We start from the raw sequence: 20609 nt of genomic DNA on the forward strand, positions 1-20609 counted from the left end.
AACATAGTGAGGCCCCATCTTTTTTTTTTTTTTTTGTGAGACGGTGTCTCGTTCTGTCGCCCAGGCTGGCGTGCAATGGTGCGATCTCGGCTCAGGACAACCTCCGCCTCCCGAGTTCAAGCAATTCTCCTGCCTCAGCTTTCCAAGTAGCTGGGACTACAGGCACGTGCCAGCATGCCCGGCTAATTTTTGCATTTTTACTAGAGACGGGGTTTCACCATGCTGGCCAGGCTGGTTTCAAACTCCTGACCTTGTGATCCGCCCGCCTCGGCCTCCCGAAGTGCTGGTATTACAGGCGTAAGCCACCATGACCAGTCCGATACCCTATCTTTATTTGAAAAAAGAAAGGGAGAGAGGGAGGAAAAGAAAGAAGAAAAAAAAAGAAAAGAAGAAAGAGAGGGCCGGGCGCAATGGCTCATGTCTGTAATCCCAGCACTTTGGGAGGCCGAGGCAGGCAGATCATGATGAGGTCAGTAGATCGAGATCATCCTAGCTAACACAGTGAAACCCCGTCTGTACTAAAAATACAAAAAATTCGCCGGGCGTGGTCATGGGCATCTGTAGTCCCAGCTACTGGGGAGGCTGAGGCAGGAGAATGGCGTGAAACCGGGAGGCAGAGCTTGCGGTGAGCGGAGATGGTGCCACTGCACTCCAGCCTGGGCGATAGAGCGAGACTCTGTCTCAAAAGAAAAAAAAAGAAAACGACTGCAAAATTATGTCTAGAATCCTGTGACATGGGGCACCCAGGCCTCTAAAATACCCTTGCTGTCGCCCATTACCTTGAGGACCAAACACCTGCCATGCCTTGGGTTTCTTGACTCCCGGCTACACAGCATACCCAGCAGCGCACTCAGGTGTGGTGGCTGGTTTCCCAGAGGCCCCAGAGGAGGCTGGGTGCAGAGTCCAACTGAGGAGCCTCAGAAGGAGTGGAAGATAGATGAGTTAATTTCCATCGTGATTACAGCAAGTCATTGGGCAAAACTCAGCCAGAGAGGTCTGTTGGGGAGAGAGTGGCGTGATGCACTGACAGGTCCCTGGGTCCAGTAAAGGCTGCTGGGGCCCTCCTCAGGCTGACAGCAGAGTGCTGGCCTCCTGGCGTGGCCCTGGACTGGGCAGATTTGGGCCTCGGTGCCTCCAAGGCTGCAGGCCAAGCCTGCACACCTGTGCAATCACAAGCTGCAGGAGGCAGGAAATCCAGGCAGGCCTGGGTGTGAGGACATGTTGTGGAGGTCTGCACTGCCAACCCCTTGCCCATCCAAAGCATGGCTCTGAGCCAAAGCAACTACTTGGAGGGCAAGCTGGTGAGGTGTGCGAGGGGCACAGTGAGGCTTGAGGGAGGCAGTGGGGAGTGAGATTCAGAATCAGAGGACTCAGATGAACAGCTGAGGACAGGGTGGCTTGGACACCAGACGGGCTCCCTGAGCTACCTGGACAATGATTAAGTATCCCCTCCAGCCCCAGAGTCCACAGGACAGCCCGGCTCCTGGAAGCCGAATTCCCCTTCAGAGACAACCCAATTTCTCTCTTTTTTTTTTTTTTCTGAGACAGAATTTTGTTCTTGTTGCCCGGGCTGGGGTACAATGGCGTGATCCCGGCTTACTGCAACCTCCTTCTCTCAGGTTCAAGTGATTCTCCTGCCTCAGCCTCTTGAGTAGCTGGGATTACAGATGCCCACCACCACGCCCAGCTAATTTTTTTTTTTGAGATGGAGTCTCACTCTGTCACCCAGGCTGGAGTGCAATGGCACAACCTCAGCTCGCTGCAACCTCTGCCTCCTGGGTTCAGGCAATTCTCCTTGCTTCAGCCTGCTGAATAGCTGGAATTACAGATGCCCCCCACCACGCCCAGCTAATTTTTGTATTTTTGTAGAGACGGGGTTTCACCATGTTGGTCAGGCTGGTCTCGAACTCCCGACCTCAGGTGATCCACCCGTCTCAGCCTCCCAAAGTGCTGGGATCACAGGTGTGAGCCACCATGCCCGGCTGACAACCCAATTTCTCTATGCCTATTTCCCCAGTAACCAGACAAGGTACACACGTCAGGCAGTGCCATGCAGGGCTGCAGGCCTGGTGCAGATTGCCACAGGCTGGGGGCAGCAGGGGAGGCCAACAGAGCCCAGAAGGCCCAGCCGTGTGTGTCTTCTGGTAAGGAAACACAGACAAAACATGGGTTGGAATATTTTTTTAAACTACAGTTGTTACATACAGAAAATATCCAAAGAGAACGCGGACCACAAAAGTGACACATAAGTCATTTCCAACAATGGTAAAAACACTTCTTGCTCTGCTCTTTAAAAAATTATTATTTTTTTGAGACGGAATCTCACTTCGTCACCCAGGATGGAGTGCAGTGGCGCAATCTCAGCTCACTGAAACCTCTGCCTCCCGGGTTCAAGTGATTCTCCTGCCCCAGCCTCCTGAGTAGCTGGGATTACAGGCGCGCGCCACCACGCCCAGCTAATTTTTGTATTTTTAGTAGAGACGGGGTTTCACCATGTTGGTCAGGCTGGTCTCAAACTCCTAACCTCAGGTGATCTGCCCGCCTCGGCCTCCCAAAGTGCTGGGATAATAGGCGTGACCCACCATGCCTGGCCTATTTTTATTATTTTTGTAAATGAGGGAATGTGGTGCTCACCAGGGGGTGGGGGTGAGACAAGGGAAGGAGAAGGGTGGGGCCTGGCTTAGGCTATGCCCCCCACATCTGTGGAGTCTGGACCCCCACGCCCCCATCCTCAGAGAAGACAAAGGAGCAGGTCGGGACGCCAAGATGTCTCAGGGTCTTGGACACAAGCCGTGTGTTTGGCGGCCCCGTCATGTGTGGCCCACGTTGACAATGCCACGGGAAGCCTGTGCTCCAGTCCCCGGTGGCCGAGGACACACTGTGGTCCTCCCAGGCACCTGGCTCCCCCAGGCCGTAAGGCTCAGCTGCTGCATGTCATGGTCACAGGGCAGATACCTGCTGAGTACACTGGGCCGCACTTGCAGACTTGAGGCACCCACATCCCACATCTTGAAGGGCCTTGTGTAGACACTGCCCTTGCCCTCAGGCCGGCCCCTCCCATCCTGAACTCCCACAGGGCTGGCTGCAGCTCAACCAGCCCCGGGTCTCCTTTCTCCATGTGGCCCGCCAACCTGCAGAGATGTGCTGCCTCCAGGCCCCTGGCGTCCCAGCCTGGCTGTCCCCATGAAGAACAAGCCTCCCACCTTCCCCACCCCAGAGACATGCTGGGGCCTGTCCTTCTGTTAAGTCAGTCTCTCACACACGCAACCAAACAGGTGACAGGGCAAGCCTGCCCTACCCGTGCCCCCACACCATCACCCTGGACCCAGAAACACTACGCTAGAGGGCGTCGGGCTTCCAAAGAGATGCAGAGCCATAGCCCACCCCTCTGTGCCTGCGGGTGGAGCATGTGGGAGGGCAGCCCCAAAGCGCAGCCCTGAGGTGCCCGAGTTCACCCTGGTGGTGCCAGAGTCAGCGGCAGCTGCTCCCAAGGATGTGCTGGGGGCTGGGTGGGGTCTTTCTTTGTGGTTAGCAGAAAAACAAACATGGGGCCTTCCCATGCCCTTGGTGGCCAGGCCACATCAGCTTTGCAGGAGATAAGGCTCCAGCAGCGAGGCACTCCCAGCAGGCCACACGCCCTGGCCTGGGAGTAGAAACCCACAGGATTCTCAGAAACAGCCCCAGAAAGTTTTAGCCTGTGAGGGGCAGTGCAGCGGCCTGGGAGGGAAGAGCTGACTGGGAGGGTCATGCTGGGCTGTGCCATGGTCAGCTGCCCAGATGATGGCACTTGCATGCTGCCCCCAGTTCCTCTCCATTTCTCAGCCCTCGACCCGTGACCAGGAAAGCACAGGACAATGCGAGCCAGGCCCCAGCAGCCAGGTGGGGCGGGTGGGGCTGCTGTGAGGCACGTTAATGCACCTGACTGGAGCAGAGGAAACCAGTTCTTTGGTATTGAAGCAACAAAAAGCTATCACGGAAGAGCCACATCCTCTAAGCAAAGGTGGGGGAGTCAAGCTGTATCCTTCCCAGTAGCCCTGAGAGTCCCAGGAGAAGAAAGGACCAGGGCTTACCCCTCCAGGCAGGGTTTCTTCCCATCCTGTTAGGCCAGCCCTGCTCAGCCACCACAGGGCACATCACGGGGCGGCCAGAGTGAGGATGGGAAGGGCCCGCCTCCTCCAGGTGAGAACTGGGCTGCTCAACCTCTGACCTCTGCAGCAAGCCCTGAATGCAGGGCCAGCAGCAGGACCCCGAGAGCAGCATGGGGGACACCCCTCAGACTCTCACCCAGCCAGGCACCCAAGCACTGACCCAAGCTTTCCACACAGCCTGGGGATGCTGGGCACTCAAGGCTGAATCTACAGTAAATAGACTCTTTCTCACTAAAATTGTGTAACTTATCGAAGAACCTGCAAGGAGTTTAATCTTTTTCCTGGGAAGAGACAATTTCACCCTGCTTTCCGAAAATGTCTGCTGAGCCCTGGTGGCTGAGTCCTGTCTCCCTGGAAGCGGCCGGTTGGCCAGGGCAGCCCCGACCCTACCTGGATCTCCCTGCCCAAGCCTCAGTCTCAAGACCCCTTGACAGAGTGTAGGGGGAGGCAGTGTCTCTGAGTCTTTCCTCAGGGGACGTGTGCGGGAACAGAGATGGGGACGGGGCAGGCTCTGACCCCCAGGCCAAACCAAAGCTCCCACGCTGTCCATTCACAGCCATGCCTTCCCCTCGAACAAAACAGAAAGTACGAAACAAGGCTGCCTTTTAATTGCTATCAGATATTCGGATATCCCATCTGACGTCAGCAAGGCCCCCGCGCCCGGCCGGAACCCGCAGGGATGGAGCAGCACCGCCGCCTGACCGCACAGAAGGGCTGGGGCAGGGTCGCTGTGCCCCTCGGCCTCCTTGCTGCCACCGTCTCTGAGCCTCGGGGCGCCTGGTGCACCGTCTCCTCTTCGGGTCAGCCCAGCCTCTGGTGGCCCTCGGAAGGAGGGGAGGCAGGGGTGGGGGGGTGAGCCGGAGACGGGGGCCCCGTCGCGCACGCATGCAGACTTGCCCTGTGTTGGCTTCGTTTGTTCTCCTCCTTTGCTAAAGTGATCAGATAGTCCTGTGAAGCAGCTGCCAGCCAGGTGGACAGGGCAGCGGTGCTGGGATGCCGCCCGTCGGCTCCTCGGGCGTCCTGAGGCCCTGCCCTACTTCTGTATCTGGAACAGGAAGAGCCGCAGGTTGATGTTCTTGGCGGCCAGCAGCTTGTTGCACTCCACGGAGTCAATGATGGGCAGTGGCACGTAGTCCGTCTCGTTGCTCTCGTTGGTGAAGACAAAGTGGTAGATGACGGGGCTAATCCTCACGTCGTCGTAGGGGCCCTTGAGCAGCAGGAAGGAGCACTCCAGCGGTGCTGTGACCTTGCTCTTGAGGAGGAGCTGGAAGGAGAGCGTACGCTTGCAGGACAGGTTGGGGTTACGCTCCGAGTCGTTGACGCGAGCCTTCAGGACCCACGTTTGGTTCAGCACCGTGAACCTGGGCGTCTCATAGTACAGGCGCGTGATGAAGTCGTCCGTGCGGTATGGCCGGAACTGGACCTCTGTGGAGACAGACAGGGCCGGAAAGAGCCAGCTGTTAGCGTGGGCAGGGCCGGGCAGCAACGCCTTCCCTGACCAGGCCGAGGGCAGGCTCAGCCGGGGAGGAAGGCAACTTACCCGGACACCGAGCTCTGCTTGTCACAAGCAAGCCAAACGCAACTATGGCAAATGGAGGTGCACACAAGCTTTGAGGGGAACAACTACAAACAGAATCAACATGGATTAGCTGGAGAGTCCAGAGGCTGCACGTGTCAGGCCACACCCCAGGCGTGCCCGACCCACGCTGGCCTCCCTCATCGCCCCAGCCCCGGGTGTCCCCCAGGGCGGGGTAAGCAGACACACAGACAGGATGCGGTTCCGAGAACAAGTGCACTTTATTGGTTCTGATACAGAGGAGCTGCCAGAAAAGCCAGCAGGCGGCTGCGGCACCCAGCCCTGCCCGAGGGGAGCACCAGGTCTGCAGGCACCAGGCCTGATCCGGAGCTGCCAGTCAGCAGGCAGCCCTGTCTGCACAGTCCTCTTGGGCAGCCCACAGCCTGTGGCTGGCAAGTCCCTCCGCGGAGGCATGGGTTCCCAGGTGGCCAGTCTTTCCTGCACGAATGGGGCTTCCCACCTGGCCACGGCCGCAGCCACAGTGCCCCAGCCTGCCTAGACTCCACGAGGCCCCGGTATCTCCAGGACAGCTAAGGCTGCTACTCACCACGGGCTGTGGCTGCTGCAGAGACCCCAGGCCCTCGGCCTCTCTGGCCCGCTCGGGCCCACATCCCGCTGGGCACAGTCCAGGCAGCAGGGCGGGACTGGCTGCCCACGACCACCCTGCTTGTGCCACGCCTGGTGCTCTGAGCTGGCCGCCTGGTGTGGGTTGAGAGTAGAGGGATGGAGCTTCCTCCAGTGGCCCCAGCATCAACAGGTGCTTCTCGCTGTCCTCTGGGCCAGGCTCTGGCCTGGCTTCTGCTCCCCGACACGTTCAAAGGCGGTGGCAGTGGCCCAGAGAGCCACGAGATCCAGTGTGCCTGTGCACGCATCCAGCCTGTGCGTCTGTGGGTGTCCACTCCCGGTTCTACAGTTTGAGTCGGGCACCCTCAGCTTGTTCTGGAGCCCTGTCCCTGAACGGCTTCGTGCCAGCCTTGAGAGGCCCACGGCTGGGGCAGTGACTGCCTGCAGGCAGGACCTCACTCAGCCGGGCGCTCTTCTTGCCCCAGGGTCCAAGGGGCAGGCCCCTAGCTCCCAGGCCCCCTGAGACTGGCCCACTTTCTGATTAGACCCTGACTGTCTTGAGGCTCTGGAGCCCCACAGTGAGATGCCACCTTGCAGGGGTGATGAAGCCAGGGTGGGGAGGACAGGTGGGCGGGGCTGCTGTGAGAGCCACGCAGGTGTGCACCTGGGGTCTGCCTCAGCCCCTCCTTCTGCTCAGTCTCCGGCCTGTCTTCTCGCCCGAGGTGTCCGCCTGTCCACCGGGAGCTTGTCCAGAGCCCGGCCGTCCGGAGCCGTCAGTGCCCAGTGCCCAGAGCCTGCTACCCCCAGGATCCTGGCTGCCAGACCCCCAGGCCCACACCTGTGTGGCATGCAGCAGGTGGCAGGGCGCCTCACCTGTGTAGCCAATCTTCTCGAAGCTGAGCAGGCTGAAGATGCTGTTGTACAGCTGCATCTCCTTGCGGTGGCTCTGGTCCATCCCATCCAGGATCTCCATCAGCTCGCTGCCTGTCTTGGTTGGGTGGGCGCACGCAGCCTCGTGCACCGTCAGCTCGTGGAAGGGGCCGTGCCATGGGCAGCCGATGCGTTTGTACTTGCACTGGGTTACCCTGGGGGAGGCAGGTACATCACTCACAGCCTGAGCCCCGAACAGGAGGCTGCCACAAGCTGTCCTCCCATGTGGCTTCCATCCAGCTAAGAACCCCTTCCTGCAGGACCCACTAACTGTGAGCCCAGCCCCCAGGATGAGGTCAGAGTGGCAGCATGTGGAGAGGAAGGAGACAGGCAGAAAAAGGGAGAGAGAGGGGAAGGAAGAGTGCAGGCTTGAGCCTGTGTGCCCCACACCGTGGCGTGGTTCTCTCCTCTGCTTGGTAGTGGTGGTCCTGCACAGCCTCACTGCAGGAGACTTGGTGGCTGCCTCCACTGGATGGGTAGCCATGGACAGTGTAGCCTCACACCAAGCTCCCTGAGGTCCTGCGTTGGACACGCTGTCCTGGGCCCTTCAAGGGGCTCTCCCACAGCCACAAAGAGCGCTGGAAGAGGCTAGGCTCATGTCCGGATAACAACTAGGCACAAAACCCGCGTGTCCCCATCCTGTGCAGGCACCCTCCCTCAGGGCCGTCACTGGGCTACACAGGTGGTCCCCAAGGCTCAGGCAGCAGAGACAGCCAGATCACCCTGCACAGGGCCCTGCTGCACCAGGGTGGGCTTCCAGCAGTCCTGGGCCCTGCCTGTGAGGCTAAGCCCCTGACCCTCAGTTACCTGTCCTGGCATTCCTCTTTCTGGTGCCTCTCCAGGAGGGAGCGGGGAAACTGGCGCAGGCAGAAGCCACACTCTGAAGGCAGCTCGCTCACGGCTTTCTCCACGGCCAGGTTCCGGCAGCAGAGGCTCTTACTGATCTCACAACGACAATTGGGGCACGTGGCCTGCTCCTCCTTCAGCCGGGCATCTGCTAGTAGGTGGATAAAACAGCCAGCGCACATCAAGTGACCATTAGTACACTGCGAAGAAGGAAAGGGAGACGAAGCTCACAGACCTGCGGGCTCATGCTTGCACACACCCGCCCATGCCCGTCAGCTCCAGCCAGGTGTCCTGAGGGACTCCAGCTGGTGCATAGAGGGGCGCACGTGCCTGTCCCGAGTCGTGCTGGAGTGTGGTGAACACTGCGAGCTGCTCAGGAGAGACAGGCAGAGCCAGCTTGGGTTCTTGCAGAGATTAGAGGTCCTAAAAGCAGGGCCTCATCAGCTCACAGAGGTGACAGCTCGCCCTGGCAGTGATGGGTTCAGCCACCTGGGGCTTAGAGTCAGGCTTTTCCCTTAGGGACCGGTCCAGAGTTTGGGAGCCCTCCAGGAACGCTGGGCTCTTGGCCAACACTGTCAGGTGGGGAGCAGACGCAGCTCCCACACTGGGGCAGGCATGCTCTCTGGGCCTTCAGAAAGGCCATTCATCCTGGGTTGAGAGGACCTGGCTCACAGTGAGCCCAGCCTGGCCCTTCTATTCCAGCCCTCCCCAGGGAGCCCAGGTGAGAGAAGGCAGCTGCCCCCTTGTCCAGGGAGGTCAGCTACCTGCAGAGGCCTCCTCAGAGCTGGGAGGTAGGAGCCAAGCTGGCCCAGGACAAGGGCAGGTAGGCACACGGGGAGTGCCTGGGGAGTGGAAGTGGGGGCTGTGAGTGGCTCCCGAGCCTGCTGGGGTAACCAGGACTGGCAGGAGCAGGGAACCTCCTGCTGGGCTCCCTGCCTGTGTAGGCTCCCAGCACGCCCAGTGGCCCATCCTGGCTCTCACTCCCTCAACATAAGCCTCGAGCGTCCACTTGGTGCCACTGAGAGACATATGGCAAGCTGCGGTCCCAGCCTGTGTGGGCTCATAGCGTAGGAGGCGGGAAGCCCAGGTCAGAACCAAGAAGTCCAAGAGCAAACAAAGCCTTTTGCACCTGAGCAGACACAGTTCCCACAGCCCTGGCTGGAGTGGGGTGTGCGGGCTGAGGCATTCCAGGGCCAGCCAGGAGTGACAGGGATGTGATGTGCCTCCCACCTAAAGACTCTTAGAGCTCGCTGAGGGGAGCAGTCAGCAGAGTTGCTCCTGTCCTGATGCCTCTCCAGTAGCTGGCCCAGGCTTGCCAGCCATGCAAACCTCCAGAAAGCCACTGGGCTACAGGCTTCCTTTGGGACCCGGGACCCTCTTGAGAATGGGATGTGGTGCAGCAGAGGGGCCTGCCCAGGCCCAGCCTCTCTACAAGGTGTGTGTCAGGTAGGGGACACTCACAGGGCCCTGCCTGGTGGTGCTGGGAGGCCACCCCTGCACACGTGGGGCCCTGGGAAGCCTGAGCTGCCATCCTACTGCTTCAGCGGCCTGTGCACCCCAAGCTAAGGAGCTGTCAGATGCTGGGGCTGTTCACTCAGCACCTGTGGACTAGGCCTAAGGTCTGCTGAGTCAAAGGACCTACGTGTGGAGAACCGACAGTGAGGACAAAGCCCTTTTTCATGGAATCCACGTCCACATGACCACCCGTTACCTGAATTCAATCCTCAAGTTCTCAGTTTTGTTAAAAATTAAAATTATAGGTGGTGGCTCATGCCTGTAATCCCAGCACTTTGGAAGGCAGAGGCAGGCAGGTCACCTGAGGTTAGGAGTTCAAGACCAGCCTGGCCAACATGGTGAAACCTCGTCTCTACTAAAAATACAAAAATTAGCCAGGAATGGTGGCGAGCGCCTGTAATCTCAGCTTCTCGGAAGGCTGAGGCAGGAGAATGGCTTGAACCCAGGAGGTGGAGGTTGCAGTGAGCCAAAATGGTGCCACTGCACTCCAGCCTGGGAGACAGAGTGAGACTCTGTCTCATTAATATGTAAATAAATTAAAATTAAAACATACACAGCTGCCTGAGGCAGGGAGTGAGGCTGGCTCTGACTGGGGTGGGGACAAGCTGAGGCCTGCCCCCAGGAGAAGGTGTGAAAATCTGCCAGCCAAGTCCAGGGGTCAGCGGTGGGTGGACTATGGGCAGGAGTGGGCACAGATGCTATTGAAGCAGCCGTCCCATGGGAGGCACAGACCAAGGGCCCACACCACTGTCTTCTCACAGTCCCCCACCCTGGAGGCGTGCCACTCCATGTGGCCAGCTCTAGACACCTCCTGGTGAGACTGCCCGGGGACCTTGGACAAGGTTCTGGGTCCAGCTCTGCACGTACAGTGGCCTTAGCACAGGCACAACAGTACTCTTCTTGGCTGTGGCCCAGCCCCCAAGGGACTTCCAGGCAGGGCTGGAGCACCTAATCCCACACACCAAGGCCACCTGGCCCCTCTTCGTGGCTCTGGATAGCCCAGAAAGGTTCGAGGTGGGATCTTAGACCCTCCTAAGGGAGCACTGAGGCTGCCGAGCACATCACCACTTACCTCCCAGCACTGCCAGCCTCTCCCCTGAAAGCCACCCCAGCTCCTGGGCCGGCCCCTGGCCACAGGCCTCATTCCTTTGGGGCCTCCAGACCCCAGCATGGGCTCAGTCAATTCCATACCATGAGGAGGTAGCAGTGACTCTGCCCTCCTCTGGCTCCCTCTGGGCCTCCGAGAGGACCTGCAAGCTCCGAGGAGACACAGGGCCACTGCCCCTTCAGTCTGAAGAGCTCCACTCAAGTCAGAACACAGGGAGTCCCTAGAGTGCCCTGGACCACACTGGCCCAGCAGCCAAGGGACACAGCCACACCCAGCCCCAGACCCTCCCCATTGGTCAAAGGACATCGTCTAGGTGCATGGCCCGGGCCCGACCAACACTCAGCCCAGGAGGTCTGTCCACAGCAGGATGGTCACCGGTCACATGCTCCGGAGCCTTCCCCACCATCTGGGTCCCCTCAGTCCCTGAGCAAGACTCTGGCTCCACACCAAGGCCAGGCCACAGGCAGCTGCATCCTTGGCCCTGGCAGCATCTGACCAGATGCACTTGATTCTGACTTGTGCCCACCCCCCAACAGAAGCTGGGCCCTGGACGGCTCCACACAGTCCAGGGGATGGCATGGGCCAAGGCCCCCAAGAACCCAGGCACCTTCCAGAGCAGCTGCTGCAGCACCCAGGCCAGGCCACCTCTCCCCACCAGCCAGGAAGACCCCACGGGAGGGGAGAGGAGGGGATCCCACAACCCCCCACAACCAAGGATGACGCCATGGGGGATGACATCATGGGCGAGACATCACAGAGGATGATGTCAGAGGAGTGACATCGTGGGAGATTGACATCACATGGGGAATGACATCATAGGGGAGACATCACGGGAATGATATCATGGGATGATGTCACATGAATGACATAACGGGTGACATCACATGGGGAATGACATCATGGGGGAGACATCATGGGAATGATATCACGGGATGACATCACATGCATGACATCACAGGGGTGACATCATGGGATACTGACATCACATGGGGGGATGACATCACAGGGGCATGACATTGCAGGGGAATGGCATCATGGGGGTGACATCACAGAATGACATCACACTGGCATCATGGGGGAATGACATCATGGGGGATAACATTACGGGGATGACATCATGGGAAATTGACATCACGGGGGGCTAACATCATGGGGGGATGGCATCATGGGGGACTAACATCATGGGGGGATGGCATCACGGGGGGAATGACATCATGGGGATGACATTAAAAGGGGTATTGACATCACAGAGGTGATACCACAGGGGATGACATCAGGTGGTGACAGCACAGGAATGACGTCACATGGATGACATCACAGGGGAATGATGTCACGGGGGATAACATTGCGGGGGAATGCCACCACGGGGGAATGACATCACAGGGGACTGTCATCACAGGGTATTGATATCACAGGGCCTCCTGGGCCCTCCTAGGGCAGATGTGGGCTTGAAGCCACAGTGCTGGGCTCAGACCCCAGCCCACAGGTCCCCAGTAATATGACCTTGGGCTCCCCTCTTGGGGCCTCAGTTTCCTCATGTGCACAGATGATGAGTATAGGACCAGCTTCATTCTGTGCTGATGAGGTGGGATGGGACAGGGTGGCACTGCCCCACACCCAGCAGGCACAGAGGAAATATCACCACCTTGTGCAGCCATGGCAGAGCCCCTGGGGGTGCCAACCCCAGAAGCCAGACCCCAGGCCCCTCTGCAGATGCTGATACACACAGGTGGCCCAGAAATGGACATTTGCACCTGCATCCTCAGGACAGCACCCAGCCCTCCCCCCTGCTGGCTACAGGCAGCTCACGTGACCCCCATGCAGACCCAGGGTCTCCACTTGAGCTACTTCTTCCCTGGGGTTAAAGGGGAGCTGGATGGGCTGAACAGGCCAAAGGAGCCCTGACTCCATCCCCTGGCCGAGGGCCCCCATGATTTCCTGGTGGTCCCAAGGTCCCTATGGTCAGCTGGCCTTGTAGGACCCCTTTCAAGCCTGGACTGCATGGTTCTCTCAGACCCTGGGGACCTCCTGTTTCCCACTGAAGGATGGCACAGTGCCCAGGCCCATGGGAGCAGTGCCCTTGCTCACCCAGGGGTCAGGGACCCACAGGCCCTTGACAGAGGTCGTCAGAGCCAAAACGCAGCCAAAGGGCTTCCCTGTGGCAGAAACCCCAAAAGCGCTGCTCAGCCAGTTGGAGGTCCCCCTTCCTCTGCCATCCGCATGCAGGCAAGGCCTCACCAGGGCCAATGGTGCTTCAGGGCACACCCCACACACCCCGCATGCTCAGGCCCTAGCCTCCCGGATCAAACATGGGTCTGAGAGGGACTGGCATGTTGTCCAAGGCCACACAGCTGTTAAGCATGAAGCCAGGACTCGAACCCTCCACCCAGGCTGGATTTGAAGTCCCTCACCCTGCTACTGCTGTCAGACCTCAAACGGGGGCCAATCAATCCCCAGAATTGGGCTCACATTCAGAACAAGGCTGCTTAGATCTAAAAGTAACTCAAATGATAACCACCACAGAAAGCAAAAATTCCAACTAACCAGAGATTCCAGAACATCTTCTTTGCTCCTGTGTTTTAGATACCTAAGCAGACGTATTTACAAAGATGTTTTCTGCCACTTCCCTCACCTCAAAGAGTGAGTCAGCTGCAGTCCTGCACTGCTGCCCAGGAGACTGGGGAAGAGGGGCCTGAAGCTCCTTGGACATGTGGATGGTGACTCCACCCCCACAGGACTGTGCACTGTTGGGCTGGTTGGGGGTGTGGGGCTTGGGCAAAGAGGAGCCATCTCTGCTTCCTGGGTTGTTATCAATGGACTGTCAACATGTGGCATAGAGACACGGGCGCTACAGGCGGGAGGGCAGCGGCACACACCAACCCACCCACAGAACAGAGTGGACACACCCTGGTCAGATGGGGCAGGAGGGGATCCTTGTAGCAAGGAGAGAACAAAGTCTCAAAGTGGGGGCGCTGCCTCTGCAGGGCCCAAGAGGTGGGCAGGGGCAGGGAGAGGACACCTCAGGCAGGAGGGCACGGGAGTGGTGGGGCACTGTGCAGGGCCGAGTTAGAGGGAGCAGCTGGACCACATCTGTGAGAGGCCCCTGCCCGGCCCTTACACCCGAGCGAGCTTGTTTTTGCCTTAAGAATGCCCCATGAGGGGTGGGAACAATGCGCAGTCCCTTCCTCCAGGTGCTAGCACCAAGGCCCAGAGCCTCAGCTGACATCAGCAGGAAGGGTCAGGGCCAGGTCTGTCTTATTCAGGATCACACTGGGCCTCGTCTGAAGGGCCAAAACGGAGGGAGAGAAGTCAGGGATGAGGCTGCGGCTGCAACGTCCCAGGCACCACTGAGGCTGTGTCTTCCCAGAGGAGGTGCCCCATGAGCAGAGGTGCCAACAGGCCACACCTGCCCTTGGGCCACAGAGCAGGGAGCCGGCAGGAGCGACCTGACCACCTGCTCGACCTGGACAGGCCAGAAACTCCTGCATAGGTGTCCCTGCTGCCCCACCAGCCCTCCTGCCACCCACCTGAGACTCCAGAAGGTGGCTGCACACCTTGTCAGGCCAGTCCCCCAGGACACATCTAACACCCACACAGAGAGCATCAAAGCTTGAGTCTTGCTGTACTGGATGCGGCCGCAACCTGACGTGACGCAGGACTCGGTGGTGGCGGAAACCTTTTGCATGAGGGCCTCAGTCTGACACCCAAGCAGGTTTCCCAGCCTGCGAGGCATCATCGTATGGGCACAGGCCCATGGGTCAGCTGGCCCTGCAAGCCCAAGGGCTCAGACCTGGGGCACCACCTGAGGCTTCCCTGCCAGCACTGGTGGCATCTGGTATCTGGATGACAAGCTCTCGAGTTACTGAGGACCCAGCCAACTCCAGAGGCCCATGGAGTTGTCCCCCACAGCCCCAGTGCCAGGGACAACACACAAGGCTCAGCATGGCCACTCCCCTCTTCTCCTCACCAGAGTCGGGGACTGTCTGAGTCAGCCCCCAGCTTGGCTGGTGCCCACCCTGAGCCATGTGTTCTGCTGGGGTCAGGAAAAGCGTTCTAGCAGGAACAGAGAGTGGAACCTGCTGCATTCCTGACACTGGCTGCCTCGAGACAGCCAATCAACATGGTTACCAAGGAAAGCTAGTAGAATATGGTAGACTGAACCCAAGCTGGGGTGACGGCCAGCATGGGCCCAACCAGGGACACGCAGAAGGCAGCATGTGGGGGCCCACACCATCTGTGCCCAGATTCTCCAGGGAGCAGAGCAGGCCAGAGCCCAGGTCTCCAGGTCTGTGTTGCCCTTCCAGGGGCACCACTTACAGCAGAGAGCCACCCCCCCGGAGGTGTTCTCGCAGCATTCAGGGAGGCCTGTGCCCACAGCACTCCTCGCTCAGCTGCTCTGTTCCCAGGGAAGTCACTGAGCAGAGCCCCCAGGCCAGGGAGGGCCACCAGCCAGGGCAGCCCCAGCGCCTTCGGTCTCCATTACACCTGTTCAGCTCCCTGCCTCTGGCCGCCCAGAGCAGAATTCCACTCTGCACAGTGCAGGCCGGTTTGAACCAGCCAGGCTCAGAGACCTGGTCACCAGGAGCTCCGGTCAGAAGCAGAGCCATCACTCTGTGCTGGGCCAGTCTAGATGGGGGATGCAGTGCACCAGGGACAAGTACCATGTGGCCCATCACCACCAGGTCCAGCTCCAGCTCCAGCCCACCCACCAATGGGGAGACAAGGAGACTTGCCTGTTCCCCCGTGGCCTCGCACCATTGGCTTGGCTTGTTGGAGTCTCCCTTGATATCCAAGAAAAAGAGTTCTGGCCGCACGCAGTGGCTCATGCCTGTAATCTCAGCACTTTGGGAGGCTGAGGCAGGTGGACTACCCAATGTCAGGAGTTCGAGACCAGCCTGGCCAACATGGCGAAACCCTGTCTCTACTAAAAAATACAAAAACAGCCGGGCATGGTGGCAGGTGCCTGTAATCCCAGCTACTTGGGAGGCTGAAGTAGGGAGAATTGCTTGAACCCAGGAAGTGGAGATTGCAGCGAGCAGAGATTGTGCCACTTCACTCCAGCCTGGGTGACAGAGTGAGACTCCGTCTCAAAAAAAAGGAGAGTTCTTCCGCCTGGGAGGATCGAAGGTTGTGAGCCAGGAAAAAGGAGCTGGAGAGTGGGCACATCTTGGAAGCTGAGGCACTACCAAAGCCAAGGAGTAACTGCTAACTCTGGGAGCCAGCGGCTCTGAAAAGTGCTCCCCTAGCTGGCCCTGGTGCCTGACACCCAGGAGGGTGGGTAAGAGCCAGTGCCCTCTCCCCACCCAGGCACACTGGAGTCCTCCCAACAAGGTCATGCCACAGCAAGAAGGACTTGGAGATTCAGAGTTTGGGGAAATGGCAACCTAGACTAGCCCTACACCACCTGTTACAAAAGTAGCTCCTCATCCAGGCCCCCAGTTCAAACACAAGCAGGGAAACAAGGCTCCATTAGCTACTTTCAGCTCCTGTAAGTGTAAAGAAAGCTGACAGGGAACCTGCTTCATTTCTCACAGGGACTGGGGAGTTAAAAGGGAGGGAAAGACACAAGGAAGGTGGGGACACTGTACTCTGCCTCTGGGTGACAACCAGTTTGTCCCTGCTGCTACCTGGGAAAGGGCATGTCAAACCCACCTGGGCCAGGTACCCTCTCTAACAGCCCTAGGCTGCTTAAGGGATGAGTCCCACTGCCATGCGGATGTGAAGATGGGTGAGGAGGGGTGGGCCGGCTCCTGGAGCACTGGCTGCCTAGGAAGCCTGGCCTGGCCGGGGTGAGGTGGGCAGGAGCCTAGCGTGGGGCATGGCAGGTCCAGTTGGATGTGGGGTTTGGCTGGGACTGAAGAAGGTACCCAAACTGTGGGGCTTGTTGCAAATGGTTCATCCCGACAAGCAGCAATCCCCTCTCCTTACTGTTCTTCAGGATGAAGTGGAAATGGACCAAGTGAAAAGATTCTTCCACCCAGGAGAGTAGAAAAGGAGGTGTCCATAGGATGTTCAGGACTGGAGGGACAAACTCGGGGGTGTGGCTGCCAGAAGAATGGGGAAAGAGCTCTCGAGCACAGAACTCTGAGCCCAGGGAGCTTGGGACTGGGTGGGCTGCGGGAAGCAGTTGTGGGCTAAGGATCAGTTTGAGGGTGTGGGTTGGGGATGTTGAGGGAACCGTGGGGAAGTCTAGAAAAGAGAAACGAGACGTAAGCAGAAGACAAGCGATTCAGATCGGGAAGTAACGTGGATCAGAAAACAAAAAAGGGGGGTCCCGAGCGGAAAATAAAGCCCCGAGAGGAACTTCGGAGCAGGCGCTGGAGCCCCGCTGGGCGAGAAAGTGGCTGTAAGGGCCGGAGAGGGTTCCCGGCCGCCGGGCCCCGCAGGCCTGGCCTCCGAGGAGACGCGGATCCTGGGGCCCCGCGGCGGGGGCTGCAGCCCCGGGCTGGGCCGGGTCGGGGTCGGCCGGCGGCCCTACCTGGTACACGGAGGCCTTGGGCAGGTCCAGGCACACGGTGCAGCACAGCACCGAGTAGAGCCGCTCCTCCAGTTTCCCGCTGCCGGCCGCCGCCGCCGCCGCCGCCGCCTCGGCCGCCTCGGCTGCCCGCAGCCGCTTCTTGGGCGGCGCGTCGGGGTCGCCGGCCGCCTCCTGCAGCTGTAGCTGCCGGGCGCCCGCCAAGCCCGCCTCGTCCGGGATCCCAGGCCCCGCCGCCTCGCCCAGAGCCGCCACCGCCGCCTGCCCGGCGACCGCCCCGGGCCCGGCTCCGACCCCGACCCCGACCCCGGCAGGCACGGAGCCCGCGGGCCCCGCGGCCGGGCCGCCCCCGCCGGCCTCCTCGGCGCCGGACATAGCGGCCGGCCGGCCCGGCGGGCGGATGCCGGCGCGCTCCCGCGACTAGAAGTTAGGGGCGCCGCGCGCTCCCGCCTCTCTCCCTGCGCCGCCGCCGCGACCCCGCAGCCCCGCTCCCTGCGCCGCCGCCTCAGTGGGCCCGGCCCGCGCGTCGCCCCACAGCCGCCGCGGCCACCGACCCCGGCACGGCCGCCATCTTTGTTTTCGCTGTGCGCTTCCCCCCGCCCCGCCGCCACCACCCCCTCGTCTTCCCCGTCACGTGAGCCCCGCGCGGGGCCAATGGGAGCGCCGCTTGGGGCAAGAAGGCGCAGGGACTAGAACCAATGGGAGAGCGAGGCCCCGAAGGCCCGCCCCTGCAGAATGTGGGCGGGGAGGGGGCGGGGCCTGCGAGAGTCGCTGAGGGACTCGCACCTGGGGGCAGGGAGGCCTACGCGAGCCGCGGCACCGGCGCGGCACCCACGCTCCACGAGCCAGTAGCGGCCGCCGACCCCTACGGCGGGGTGTACCTGGGTCTTTGTCCCCCAAGACTCAGGCTTGTGTGTTAGGGGCTCTCGCCCGGTTCCCCGGAGGGGAAGGACACAGGTGAAAAACCCCGCCGGCCACCCCTCTCTGTCGGGTGCGGGACCCCTTAGGTCTCCACAGGAGCAAGCGGAGAGACTTCCAGGAGAGGGGACTCCAGACCCCTAACCCACCGGAATCTAATCCTCTGCTCGTCTGAACCCCCCCTCCTAACCCTGGGGTTGGAGGCTGAAGGGGTCCACTGAGGAAAACGAAGGTCTTAGGGAATAGGGCTGGCTTCTACAGGCCGAAGGTACACAGGAGGTCGCATCAGCTCTGGGAAGGATGTGCGTTTCTCGAAATGGCTATGGTACAGCGCTCCCCTGCCTCCACCCTACTCGTCAGTTCTTGAAGGTCACTGCCCCAGAGGGCCACCTGCCAAGCCAGGCCACGATATCTGGAACTCCACCATGTCCCAGAAGAGTAAGGGCCCAGAGCTATGTCTTCTCAGCCCCGGGGTCTTCCTGACAATAGTCAAAAGGAGGCCCGGCTGCATGAGGCCCCATCCTAGTTCCAGCACATACCCTATCAGGGTAACTGGCTACTGTCCTGAGGGGCCTTAGGAAGCTCACTGAAGGATCCCTCAATCCCTCTCAAAAATGGGCAGATTCCATATTCCTGCAAAATTCCTAAGATTTATTGGAGACTAGGCCTCTTCTCTGGATCCACAACCATGTCCAGCCCAGAATCAGGCCCCCCAAACGTGTCTGGGACCCTGTCCCTTTCATTCTGGTCTAGACAAGTCCCCACACGTGGCCAAAGGACAGCACCCAGACTCTGCCCCTGACCAGTCAATGTGCAGCAAGCACACTTCAGTAGGCAGGAGAGTCTACCCCTAGGGGAGAAGGCGCCAGGAGTAGACAGGGGGGAGGGAAAATGTTCGGCAAGGCAGAAACCCTGCCTTGCTGTATCCAACTGTCACTCCCACTGGAGGCGCTGTGTATGCAGGGCCCGGCAGTAAGCCCAGCTGCCTGCAGCCAGGGCCCAGCGACAGACATCCTCCTTCGGTAGCAGCAGCAGTCTGTCCTCCTCCAGCCGGCTCAGGAGGCCTGCCACACCCAGCATCGCCCCCCCCCACATCCCATAAGTGTTGGCTGTGAAGACAGCTACAATGAGGATGGTCACTGCGACCACCAACAGCATTGCCTGACCAGCCACAGAGCGGCCCTCAGGGCCGAGGTGGCCGCCAGCCACTGCCAGCACCATGCCTCCTCCCAGGAGCAGGTTGGCAGAGGAGCGGTCCCCATTCACCCAGTGGAAATCGAAGGCCAGAAGGGGAAGGCCGATGACAGTGGCCACCCAGGCTCCAGCAAGACAGTCTTCATGTGTGCTCAGCCCTGGGGCCAGCATGGTGGTGGCAGCCAAGACCTGGAGCAGGAAGCCAGCAGCAGCCCCTCGACTTGCCTGTCAACACAGGGAAGGGAGAACATGTGGGAAAAAGAGGCCGGGGCCACCCTTTTAAACAGGAAAGGGTTTGGGGCTTCCATAGAGACCTGGTCTTAGATGCACTTCCCACCAACCTCTCCCTAATTCAGGAAACTAGGTCCTTGGGGTTTGGGAGGTATGGGGATGCGCCCCTGCTCAGCCCCAGTGTACTCACCTCGGCTGTGCTCACGGCTGCGTGCAGAGACACCACTCCCAGAACCAGATGAGACAGGGCTGTGCTCCACTCGGCCCCCGGCTTGGGGGCCATGGCACCTCAGGCGGTAGTAAGTATGAGGACACAGATAGGAGATATTCAACTTTGGAGAGGAAGAAAGCGCAGAAGCCAGCGACCTGGAGCCCTAAGCACGGCACTCTAGTACACCCAGGTTCCAGGTCCCCATTACTGGATGTTAGGAGAGGTTCAGTCCTAGACTTTCCGGATCCCTGAGGCCACTGCACACACCTGTGGAGAAGAAGAACCTAATTCAGCCGGGAAACGGGGGAAAACGACTCAAGGTCTAGGCTGGGGGAACGTGAGCCCTGGGGCCCTGGAGCCCAAGTGGGAGTGCGGGCCTGGGGAAGAGAGAGCGGCGGGGCGCTGCAGGCCCACGCGGCGGCCTCGGCCTGCTCCCTGCGCTCCGGGAGGCGCTGTCCTGGGAACCTGGGTCCAGGAGGAGCGACGGCGCAGGACTCCGGGAGGCCAGCCGTGCGCAGTTACCGGGCTGCGCGGTCCCAACGCAGCGGCGAGCGGGAGGCCCGAGCCTGCCCAGCGCACCGCCCACTGCCGTCGGCCCTGCCTCCTCTGCCTTGCCTCCAGTTGCGGGAGCGAGCGCGGTCAGGAACCTCCACCAGCGAGAGGAGCAGAGGCTAGAGCGGCCAGGCGGGGCTAGAGCGGCGGGGGGCGGGGCCTGGGGGGGGCCGGTTGGAGGCCATAGGAGCGGGTGGGGTCGGGAGGAGCTCGGGGACCAGAAAACGCTCCGTTTGGGTGGGTGCGTGGGCATAGTGGTTAGGAAGGAGCGTGATGAGGGGAGAAGGGCCGGGGCGGGGCTGCGAGGGGCGGGGTCTGGGCGGGGCTGCGAGGGGGGTCTG

The 20609-nt window shown here is 60.3% G+C and overlaps 1 protein-coding gene across 6 annotated transcripts; it reads right to left on the minus strand.

The window, feature by feature from the left end:
• Positions 1-2166: 2166 nt before the first annotated feature.
• ZFTRAF1 (zinc finger TRAF-type containing 1) lies at positions 2167-20535 on the minus strand. 6 transcript variants are annotated; one of them, XM_054519317.2, is made up of 4 exons: positions 19696-20317; positions 8026-8264; positions 7162-7373; positions 2167-5573 (listed from the first exon to the last, which is right to left on the minus strand). In XM_054519317.2, the coding sequence occupies exons 1-4, from the start codon at positions 19786-19788 to the stop codon at positions 5182-5184; spliced, it is 936 nt and encodes a 311-aa protein (XP_054375292.1). In that variant the 5' UTR covers positions 19789-20317; the 3' UTR covers positions 2167-5181. The 6 variants fall into 6 exon arrangements, with proteins under 6 accessions (XP_054375292.1, XP_054375290.1, XP_024107042.1 ...); XM_054519315.2 differs by lacking the exon at positions 19696-20317 and adding an exon at positions 17717-17762; XM_024251274.3 differs by lacking the exon at positions 19696-20317 and adding an exon at positions 17166-17754.
• Positions 20536-20609: the final 74 nt, after the last annotated feature.

This window comes from Pongo abelii, chromosome 7 (assembly GCF_028885655.2).
Source record: "Pongo abelii isolate AG06213 chromosome 7, NHGRI_mPonAbe1-v2.0_pri, whole genome shotgun sequence".
In the NCBI taxonomy this organism is placed as follows: domain Eukaryota; kingdom Metazoa; phylum Chordata; class Mammalia; order Primates; family Hominidae; genus Pongo; species Pongo abelii.

Coding starts and splice junctions, on each gene's coding strand:
- ZFTRAF1 (XM_024251274.3), bottom strand. CDS start 17,537: ATGTCCGGCGCCGAGGAGGCCGGCGGGGGCGGCCCGGCCGCGGGGCCC. Junction 8,265..17,165: donor CCAAGGCCTCCGTGTACCAG/GTAGGGCCGCCG, acceptor CCTTCTTCGCAG/TGTACTAATGGTCACTTGAT. Junction 5,574..7,161: donor CGAGAAGATTGGCTACACAG/GTGAGGCGCCCT, acceptor CTGTCTCCACAG/AGGTCCAGTTCCGGCCATAC.